Raw genomic sequence first — 12,090 nt, forward strand, 5'->3', positions numbered from 1 at the left:
GAAATATTCTATGAACATATTAACTAAAACATGACATTTGATTACATCTCTCTCTCACTATTTGAAAAGAAAGGACTAATCTGATGTTGTGTGTTTTTGTGTTTGTACAGAAACTGTTTTGCTAAGGTGGAAGCATTAAGAGACAAGCAGGATGCAATCAAAGACATGAAAGCTAAGAAATCCAAAGACATTCCAAACAGAGACTCTGAGGAGAGCAGCAGTAGTGCTGATGAAGCAGAATTTGATGAATTATTAGACTGGAGGTCCAAGGGGCATGGAAATGAGCTGCACTTTTTATGTAGACAATAAGAATGCTACCATAAGCATCTGAGAGCATGGTGGTCTTTGCAACCAATTTGTTTTTATTTGGAGGAACTGCATATAAGATTCTGACCCTCAACATTAAATGAAGCCTCAGCAACCCCCCCCATTTGCCCTTGTTCTTATTTATTTTCAAATTATTGGCCCCTAAGTGACAATTTCACCCCCCCCCCCCTCCACAAAATTAATGAAAGACCACAGCGTCTGAAAGCTGCAAATCATTGAAGAGAACATGTATGCTTGCATCTACCTTTTGATGCCTTATGAATTATTACTGTTAAAGCATAATATACAAGTGTGAGTTAAGGTGATGTTCATGTCTTTTGAAAGAATTTTGAATCTTTTTCAAAATTACAGTTACAGGTGTAAAAAGAACTGCACTTTCCTGTGAGGGATCTTTAATAATCAAAAGTATTGCAGCTAGGTCTAAAGCCAAAAGCCTTTGTAATTATTGATGTGTAAAGTCAGCTGTATTTCAGTCCTTATTCAGAATTAAAAACTACCTCCACCTAATGGAACTTGGGGAGCTGCACAGATGATTGGTAGACATTTAATGCAATCTAAGTGTGGATAGGTTTACGCTGGGATTGGCTGCAACTGGCCTAGTTGATGCAATCTGATTCTGATGATTCACCAATGGCAGGGAAATGTGCTTTTGTTCTCTAGAAAAATGGGTAATATAAATCCAAAATTAATTTTAATTTATTATTAAAATACCTATGAAACTGCTTGTTCAATTTTTGACAATTCTCTCCAAGATGTACTTTATTATGAGGATTCTTTATTTTTCTATTAATAATTATGCCAAAAAAATGTCAAAAAGGGGTGAATGTGACCTCAACACTCCTAATTCTGCTATAGAAATATGTTAATTGTGCTTCTCATGTAAATGGTCAGGTTCATCACACTGTGATGTATTGTGATCATTTGAGCCTGGTCCCATCGGGACCCAAGCGTGTCTCCACACGGAGCGACTGTTTAAACAAACAAACATAGTGCCATATCATATACCACCATGGGATAGGATTTTTTCCTATGTTTATGCCATTGTTTTGATTTTGAATTGATTTTTACCCATTTAGAAGCTAAAATTTCAAGTAAAATAGTACAAGAGGGGCGCATTGAACACTTAGGAACAATTTTCATTCAGTGAATTCAAAATTACTGCAAAAACGCAACAACACAACCCTATTACAAATCGACATATTTTCAAACTTGTTTTTCTCAAAAATGCACTTTATAATTTTCCTTACGATACATCACTATGTACCGATGAACCGGACGATATACAAAATAATAAATAGGCTGGCCTCTAACCTACTCAATTGTAAAAGGTTCTTTTTCATATTCAATAAACTGATACTCACTCAGAAATATTTCAATTCCTGCAAGGAATGTGGTTCACTCTGGTCGGGAAGAATTAAGATTCCTGGCAGGATTGAAATATTTGAGAACGTGTTGCAATTGAATGAATCAGTTTCAAGACTACCTGCTCAGTTAGCATGTTTGTACTGACAACACAGTGAAGCAAAGTCAACACACATTATATTATGACTGTTACTGGCAGCTCTAACCGGTACACTGGTAAGGTAAAAGCTACTTGGAGGTTTGATTCAGTCATGCCTGATTGTAATCAATGGTTGGTATATAGTTTCTACTTGGATGGATAACAAGGTGACCCATGGACACATGGTGGTATTGGCATACCATACAATTCCATTTACAAGCATGTATGCCTCTGAATGAGGGGACGACAGAGACGAAAGGCAGACACCCTCCACAAAAGCATTATTTGGAGTTTGAGCTCTACTTCTGATACAGGCGGATGTATGAACATGTACTACGATGTGACAAAATAGTGTCTGCCTTTTGTCCAAAAAAAACCTTGTTTAGAGGCATATGAAGAGCTTTGTTGCAAAACCCCTTACATCCACTTTTGACTTTTTGAGAAAAACAGGTTTTTTTAATTGTGCAAGTATTACTTGTTCGATTTGATTCAATTTGGGATTGGATAAAGTATTGATGAATAAAAACTAAAAGAATAGGTTTGGGACAATTTTCAAGGCTTCCTATTTATTTTATTATTTCTTTTATATCGCACCTTTTGTGGATGTAAGGGGTTTTGCAACAAAATAAATTTACCGCTTTTCTAGAAACCACCTTTGCAATCTAATTTGAGCCCATTTGTTTGCACTACATTATGCAACTTGACTAATGCTTTGAAAATCAAAAAGAAAAATTGAAATATCTCATTTACTTTTTTTAATTATGAATTTTTAATTAAATTCGGAAAATGGCATTTTTGGGGTATTTCCGAAGCTACACCTTTTGTTAATTAAAATGATTTTTTTCAAACATAGTGACCCAAAAACAGTTCCTTTTGGTTTTAATAGGTAAAGAACATTCCAGGCTCTCATTATACATCACAAAATTTAAAACAAAACAATTCTATATTCATTTTAAGTTCAGATTTCGGAAATTCCTAAGATTTCCCAAACGGAAATATGCGATAACTCCGAAGGAAGGTAGTATGAAGGTCAAACAACCACCAAAATGTGTATTTTTACCCACACTATAATATTATGCCAATAACTCAATTTGGCCAAAAGTGGATGTAAGGGGTTTTGAAACAAAGCTCTTCATATATGCATTGCTTGGAGATGGAATACTACAATTTTCTAATAAGTGAAATCTTAAGTGTTGGCTTAGACAATTTTAATTGGCTTAGTGAATTGTTAATAAAACTGGATATATTTGTAAGTAAACCATAAACTGAACTAGGAAAAGCTCTGTATCCTACATTGCACCTGTGGCATTTTTATGGAATTCATTGGTTCATGACTATGTCACTATGAGATGATATAACATGACCATAATGCACATGTCAAAGTGATGCATATTGGTCTATTCTAGTTGAGATCCATACACGCCCATTGGAAGACATGACCCTAATTTTCCACACAGGGAGTGTCAATTTCAAACATTTAGGGTTACCTGAGTAGGCGACATCATTTGAAATGTACACCCCTTGCATGTGAGATTAAGGTGATGTCTTCCAAAGGAGGTGTAAGAATTAGAATAGCCATTATGTGGTGCCAACCAATTCACACATCTACAACAGGAATGAATGATTCAAAATGTATGTCATTGGCAAAATAAAAGGTAACACCTTATTGGAAAAAGATTGTTAAGGAATGAGAATAAAGATATTGTTTTTATCTTAACAACTTGGCTGAATAATGGTATCACCCATGTTACATAAGACAATGGATGCATCACATACACAGGCTAGAAATAATATCGTTATAATGGCATAATTCCTAAATCATCTTAAAAGCAGTGGTGTAGCTAGAGGTTGTGGTGCCCAGGGAGATGAATCAACTGATACAGTATGGTGCCACAAAATTCCTGAAACAGTTGTGCACACAGCTGTGCATGAAAATTGTCACAAATACCACCAATTTATAATCAATGACTGTTTATGTGCACACAGTGCATGAAAATTGTCACAAATACCACCAATTTATAATCAATGACTGTTATATTGAAATGTGCTCAAAGTGGGCAAAAATGGGCACAGAAGAGGGTGAGATGGCCGAGTGGTTAAGGCGTTGCGCTGCCGGCCGGGAGATACGATCAACGAGGGTTCGAGCCTTGGGCTTGCCTTAGGTGAAAATTCTCTTCCCTCCCAAAAAGTTCCTATAGACGAATCCAAGTAGCCAAGTCATGGTCAGGATTTGGTCGGACATCTTTGGTAGCCGCTAGCACCAACCTGGTGCTTTGAGCGTCAATTGTGCAAATAAAAGCCGCCTAACACCTAGAGAAGATGCAAGGACGAGGAGGGTTAATAGAATAATAGCTAATAATATATATAATGGAGATAATTCCGCAGCTAATCCCGTCGCATCTATTCATACATATAGTCCTTTTGTTCGCAAGTACATCAATGCATAGATACAGTACCGCGTGTAGTTAATTCGATTATTATGTCACTTCTACAGCGAATAGACCATGCTGTGTGTTTTGTCGAAGGGAACTGTATTGTGTTATTCTTTTGTCTGCCTGTGTTTTCGCGGAAGGTGTAAACGGGTGATGGAATGCAGTTTAAAATTTCCGCCAAGGCGAATCATTTCACATTTTGAGTGCATTGTAGCCGACGGCTACCCAACTAAAGGCTGCTAGTCAGGTGTAGGAATGCATGTTTTTGGATTCATCTATATGGTCAGGAATTCTTCAATTCAGTTCAGTATTTAATTTCAGAATTTAATTGAAGAATTTCTTCTCGCCCCCATACACTGCTTATCACGTGCAGAATTAGGTAGTGTATGTGCTTCGTCTGTGATTCGGAAGTCACGTAAAGCCGTTGGTCCCGTGTACAGGAAAAGTCAAACCCTGTGCACGTTAGGTGTCAGAGCTATTCGAAAAGAGAAGGGGGACCATCCCCGGTTCTGATATCTGCAATCAATCCAGGATCGTGCATAGATAAAAAAAAAACTGCATGTTAAGCCCGTGCGACAATACTCAATTTGAGGTATGCATGTATAGAGGAAGAAGAAGAAGAATCATTCTATTGGTCGCTGAATTAGTTGATCCTGCCCCTCCGGTCCCCAAGATGGCCCCCAGGACAGATGTGTCCTCCCATGGTCCCCTAGCTAAGCCACTGATCTTGAGTAATGTTGGAATTATGCAAGGTGAGCTGGACATTCAACAGGTTCTGTTTCAGTATCGAAGTAGAAGAAATCACAAGCCAAGTTAACTTCCAAATCTTGATTTCTTTGATTCCTACAACATAAACTCCTCAAAAAAAGTTTGGAAACTTTCAAAAACGGCTGTATCAGAAATTTTTGAAATCTATCGTCATTTTGTTTCATATCAGTGAAGCCATTGTTCTTTCCTGTCAACAATGACACCTCATTTGTGACGACAACTTATTCCACGGCTGAGTAACTATTTTTGAAAGACAGAAAGGTCTCAAAGAAAATGTGCCAACCTGACCATTGTCTGCGCCATCTTACTGCTTTGAACATGTTGAATGAATGAACAAGTGGTTTAATGCATGAATAGAATAATGAATGAATTTAATGAGAAGTTGTTTGCAGTACATCATGTTGAATGAAAAGTGCTAGGATGGGATTAACAGTTCTACATGCGGATTCAAATGGATCAAAGTCAATCTCTCTTGCTGGTCACTTCTTCATAGTGGACCTTTGCAAAAAAGTTCTAATCAACCATGGTTTGATTATCAGATCCAGATAAGGCTCAAGCTATTGGCCAGCTTGAGGCTGGCAAACCTCAGAATCAAGTTGTGGCATCTTTTGCAGTTTCCCGCAGTATGATCTCCAAGCTAAAAGCCAAGTTTCATCAGACCACAGATGTCAAAGACAGACCCAGAAGTGGCCGCCAAGAAAAAACAACAGCTGCAAAAGACCGGTACATCAGGCTGGCAGCACTTTGAAACCGCTTTTAATGAAACAGTGTTGATTCCTTACTCATGTTTACTGATGCAAATGGAGCAGACAATGGCAGATTTGGCACATTTTGAGACCTTTTCTTTCAAAGACAGTTACTCAACCATGGAATAAGTTATGGTCACAAATTTGGTATCATTTTTGACAGGAAAGAACAATGTTTGTATTGATATGAAACATATGGAAATAGATTTCAAATACTTCTGATATGAAGCTGTTTTGGAAAGTTTCAAACTTGTTTTGAGGAGTTTGTATGTGACACAAATGAAATGTTGATAATGTTTACTTCACTTTTTTATTTTATGTACAAAATAAATATATATTGTTTGAAAAAAATATAGATATTGTGTGTTTGTCAGCAATTTTTCATAATTATCTTGTTTGAGGGTAGTAGGTAAAATTTTGCTTGAACCCAAGATCATTATTTAATGTAATGCAATACATGTATGGAAGTTCTTTAAAAATTCATATAGGACAGGAATATAGAAATATGACACACAGTGTCATCGCCCCGATATCTTCATGGCAGAAATCGCCATGGTAGATTGAATTCACCGCCACGCATGGCCATTTTGTATCAACCTGTATAATAGTTTTGAGTCGCATAATGGGCCGAAGGACATCTGACTAAGGCTACCGACAATAGCCCCGATTAGGCCGGTGACTGACCTTGCTGTGTGTGAGTCGAGCATACGCCATAGGTCATATGCTTTTAGACTACCTCCACGATTGGCAGCGGCGTAACTAGGGTTGGTAGCGCCGGGGCAAGAAACAAAATTAGCGCCCTGCCCCCACCGAGAATATCTTAGACGCGGGCAGTGGCATGCTAGGGTTGTGGCACACAGGGCTAAGGATACATAATGGCGCCCCCCATTCTTGCAACAATTCTTGCAAAATGTTGGACAGATAAGGCCTAGCACTAATTAAACCAGTTGAATATCGGTCCGTTTTAAAATTCTGACTTTCATCACTTGGAGGCGCAGAATCGATGCTGCATTGGTCAATTTGGCGCCCCCGTTGCCCCTCCCTGCCTCCCGGTAGTTACGCCACTGACGATTGGCCTATACACTGCGCGCTATATAATTCGGCACATATAGATCAGAATTATTGTCAGTTTTTGACTCAAGACGCAAGCTTCTTTCTCAAGACACAAGCTAACGACTATCATATCTGTTCAAAATATATATTCAAGTGCAAGGAACCATATCTGGTTTCTTTATACGAAATCATTTACGGGAGATATTCATCATTTTCTACCCCGGTATCCAAAGATTTTCGTCTCATAACAAACTTGTGCATAAGTACATTCACATGTATCGATCCCGGGTATTGATTTTAGTATCTCTGCAAAAAAGTAATTATTAGCCAGGCAATGTCGGTGTGTGACATGCATCCAACAAATGAAAACAGGAGCAAAACCGGAATACCTGATGAAAACAAAGCTTGGGCGGGTCTTGAATTGACAACCATAGAACCTGATCAACAGCCTTTTTACAATAAAAATGGAGATTTTGGCATCGCAAGAAGCTCATATTCTCACAATCCCAGTGAAATTTTAGGCCTAAAATATTTTCCATTTAGATGTTATGAACAAAAAAGTGATAGCCTCATCCCCAATTGAGGAATACCACGCATGCCGTTCTATGGGCCATTTTTACTTCTAATATCAAAACAGCTAGTGCAATTTATCTCAAAATGCAGAAATCAGACTATTTTGGTACAAGCCTCAATTTGAGGTACAAAACACAATACAAGAAGATCTGACCACCCACCTTTAAGATGCAGTTTTCACCTATAATTACCTCCACCGAGGTACACATTCAAAAATTGCAGTTTCATAACTTTGCAGTTTCATAACTTTGATTGTTTCTGGATTATATGCCATCACTGCTACACAAAATCTACCTTCACTTTGGCTGTGGGATCATGCTCTGTACCTCATTATGCAGACTGTATGCTAGTGTGATAGGGACATGTGCTGTGATCAAATCTACCTTCACTTTGGCTGTGGGATCATGCTCTGTACCTCATTATGCAGACTGTATGCTAGTGTGATAGGGACATGTGCTGTGATCTAGTCTTATGCAGACTGTATGCTAGCATGATAGGGACATGTGCTGTACCTCATTATGCAGACTGCATGCTAGCGTGATAGGGACATGTGCTGTAGGCCTACCTCATTATGCAGACTGTATGCTAGCATGATAGGGACATGTGCTGTACCTCATTATGCAGACTGTATGCTAGCGTGATAGGGACATGTGATGTACCTCATTATGCAGACTGTATGCTAGCATGATAGGGACATGTGCTGTACCTCATTATGCAGACTGTATGCTAGCGTGATAGGGACATGTGCTGTACCTCATGCAGACTGCATGCTAGCGTGATAGGGACATGTGCTGTGATCTAGTCTTATGCAGACTGTATGCTAGCATGATAGGGACATGTGCTGTACCTCATTATGCAGACTGCATGCTAGCATGATAGGGACATGTGCTGTACCTCATTATGCAGACTATGCTAGCGTGATAGGGACATGTGATGTACCTCATGCAGACTGTATGCTAGCATGATAGGGACATGTGCTGTACCTCATTATGCAGACTGTATGCTAGCGTGATAGGGACATGTGCTGTACCTCATGCAGACTGCATGCTAGCATGATAGGGACATGTGCTGTACCTCATGCAGACTGCATGCTAGCATGATAGGGACATGTGCTGTACCTCATTATGCAGACTGTATGCTAGCGTGATAGGGACATGTGCTGTACCTCATTATGCAGACTGTATGCTAGCGTGATAGGGACATGTGCTGTACCTCACTATGCAGACTGTATGCTAGCATGATAGGGACATGTGCTGTACCTCATGCAGATTGTATGCTAGCATGATAGGGACATGTGCTGTGATCTAGTCTTATGCAGACTGTATGCTAGTGTCATAGGGACATGTGCTGTACCTCATTTTGCAGACTGCATGCTAGCATGATAGGGACATGTGCTGTGATCTAGTCTTATGCAGACTGTATGCTAGTGTGATAGGGACATGTGCTGTGATCTAGTCTTATGCAGACTGTATGCTAGCATGATAGGGACATGTGCTGTACCTCATTATGCAGATTGTATGCTAGCATGATAGGGACATGTGCTGTACCTCATTATGCAGACTGTATGCTAGCGTGATAGGGACATGTGCTGTAGGCCTACCTCATTATGCAGACTGTATGCTAGCGTGATAGGGACATGTGCTGTACCTCACTATGCAGACTGTATGCTAGCATGATAGGGACATGTGCTGTACCTCATTATGCAGATTGTATGCTAGCATGATAGGGACATGTGCTGTGATCTAGTCTTATGCAGACTGTATGCTAGTGTCATAGGGACATGTGCTGTACCTCATTTTGCAGACTGCATGCTGGCATGATAGGAACATGTGCTGTGATCTAGTCTTATGCAGACTGTATGCTAGTGTGATAGGGACATGTGCTGTGATCTAGTCTTATGCAGACTGTATGCTAGCATGATAGGGACATGTGCTGTACCTCATTATGCAGACTGCATGCTAGTGTGATAGGGACATGTGCTGTGATCTAGTCTCATTATGCAGACTGTATGCTAGCATGATAGGGACATGTACTGTGATCTAGTCTCATTATGCAGACTGTATGCTAGTGTGATAGGGACATGTGCTGTGATCTAGTCTCATTATGCAGACTATGCTAGCGTGATAGGGACTGGGGGGGCACATCAAAAATGTTTGGTGGGTATGCTCCCCCGGAATTTTGAGGTGGGGGGTCTTTGGGAGCTGACGGCGTACCGGTAAAAGGGGGTCTTTCGGAGCTGCGAACCGGGCTGTGAACAAGTAAAATGGGGTCTTTTGGAGCTGCGAAAAGTCAAAATCAAGGGTCTTTCTTGACTTTTTGGTTGAAAATCGCCTGAATAAACAAGAAATATGAGGAATGAGCAATTTTGGGGTCTTTTAGAGCTGAAATTATCAAAATCAAGGGTCTTTCGAGCTTTATTTTGGTCAAATATAGGGGTCTTTCGAGCTGCTGAAACCCAAACAGGTGGGTCTTTCGGGGAGCATACCCGTATGGTCATTTGTGTTGAGTGCCCACCCCCGGGGATAGGGACATGTGCTGTACCTCATTATGCAGACTGTATGCTAGCATGATGGGGACATGTGCTGTGATCTGGTCTTATGCAGACTGTATGCTAGCATGATGGGGACATGTGCTGTGATCTAGTCTTATGCAGACTGTATGCTAGCGTGATAGGGACATGTGCTGTGATCTAGTCTCATTATGCAGACTATGCTAGCGTGATAGGGACATGTGCTGTACCTCATTATGCAGACTGTATGCTAGCGTGATAGGGATATGTGCTGTACCTCATGCAGACTGTATGCTAGCATGATAGGGACATGTGCTGTGATCTAGTCTTATGCAGACTGTATGCTAGTGTGATAGGGACATGTGCTGTACCTCATTATGCAGACTGTATGCTAGCGTGATAGGGACATGTGCTGTGATCTAGTCTTATGCAAACTGTATGCTAGCGTGATAGGGACATGTGCTGTGATCTAGTCTTATGCAAACTGTATGCTAGCGTGATAGGGACATGTGCTGTGATCTAGTCTTATGCAGACTGTATGCTAGCGTGATGGGGACATGTGCTGTGATCTAGTCTTATGCAGACTGTATGCTAGCGTGATAGGGACATGTGCTGTGATCTAGTCTTATGCAAACTGTATGCTAGCGTGATCGGGACATGTGCTGTGATCTAGTCTTATGCAGACTGTATGCTAGCGTGATAGGGACATGTGCTGTGATCTAGTCTTATGCAAACTGTATGCTAGCGTGATAGGGACATGTGCTGTGATCTAGTCTTATGCAAACTGTATGCTAGCGTGATAGGGACATGTGCTGTGATCTAGTCTTATGCAGACTGTATGCTAGCGTGATGGGGACATGTGCTGTGATCTAGTCTTATGCAGACTGTATGCTAGCGTGATAGGGACATGTGCTGTGATCTAGTCTTATGCAAACTGTATGCTAGCGTGATAGGGACATGTGCTGTGTTCTAGTCTTTATGCAGACTATGCTAGCGTGATAGGGACATGTGCTGTGATCTAGTCTTATGCAGACTGTATAATATAATAGTGTGATAGGGACATGTGCTGTACCTCATTATGCAGACTGTATGCTAGTGTGATAGGGACATGTGCTGTGATCTAGTCTTATGCAGACTATGCTAGCGTGATAGGGACATGTGCTGTGTTCTAGTCTTATGCTAACTGTATGCTAGCGTGATAGGGACATGTGCTGTGTTCTAGTCTTATGCTAACTGTATGCTAGCATGATAGGGACATGTGCTGTGATCTAATCTTATGCAGACTGTATGCTAGTGTGATAGGGACATGTGCTGTGATCTAGTCTCATTATGCAGACTGTATGCTAGCGTGATAGGGACATGTGCTGTGATCTAGTCTTATGCAGACTATGCTAGCGTGATAGGGACATGTGCTGTGTTCTAGTCTTATGCTAACTGTATGCTAGCGTGATAGGGACATGTGCTGTGATCTAGTCTTATGCAGACTGTATGCTAGTGTGATAGGGACATGTGCTGTGATCTAGTCTTATGCAGACTGTATGCTAGTGTTATAGGGACATGTGCTGTGATCTAGTCTCATTATGCAGACTATGCTAGCGTGATAGGGACATGTGCTGTGATCTAGTCTTATCCAAGTAGTACGAGAATGTGGAAGTAGTCTTGATTGGAGTTTTCAATATACTGTAGATGGACAAAGAATTGAATGAAAATTGATGTCAAATGATAAAGAGAAGGGAATTGGTTGATGTAATTGTTATGAAACCACCATTGAGAGTAATTTCAACAATTTAAGGTAACGATACTAATAATAACTTGCCAATTAGAAATTCCCATTGAGTAATAAAGGAAGACAGTAACAAAAACAAAATAGGAGATAACTTTTTTATTCAATCATAAAATATTACATAGAGAATTCTAATATAAATTTCACATACAAAATATTCATGGGAAGTGTTGTTTATTGTAAACCTAAATTACCAATTAAATATTGCCTTAAATGAGAGAGACTTTTATACCTATCCACCAGTGGAAGAAAATGGCCATGTGCATGGCTCAAGTTGCATGACTGCCGCTACAGGTGAGTGGAATAATTTATGGTATATCATACCGCATAATCTGTTTGAATTTGCAACTTTTCAAATCGCATCAAATTCCATTAATCCGAAGGTTTTTTTATTATTC

At 40.0% G+C, this 12,090-nt stretch overlaps 1 protein-coding gene across 1 annotated transcript in view; it reads left to right on the top strand.

Annotated features, from left to right (window-relative positions):
• Window positions 1-1,314, top strand: part of LOC140141816 (zinc finger protein 830-like) — a 39,792-nt gene extending 38,478 nt beyond the window's left edge. Inside the window, exon 9 of the mRNA XM_072163682.1 lies at window positions 111-1,314. Coding sequence (XP_072019783.1) covers window positions 111-309 — 199 coding nt within the window. The 3' untranslated portion in view covers window positions 310-1,314. The remainder of the gene's footprint in view (window positions 1-110) is intronic.
• Window positions 1,315-12,090: the final 10,776 nt, after the last annotated feature.

This window comes from Amphiura filiformis, chromosome 20, assembly GCF_039555335.1.
Source record: "Amphiura filiformis chromosome 20, Afil_fr2py, whole genome shotgun sequence".
Classification (NCBI taxonomy): Eukaryota; Metazoa; Echinodermata; class Ophiuroidea; order Amphilepidida; family Amphiuridae; genus Amphiura; species Amphiura filiformis.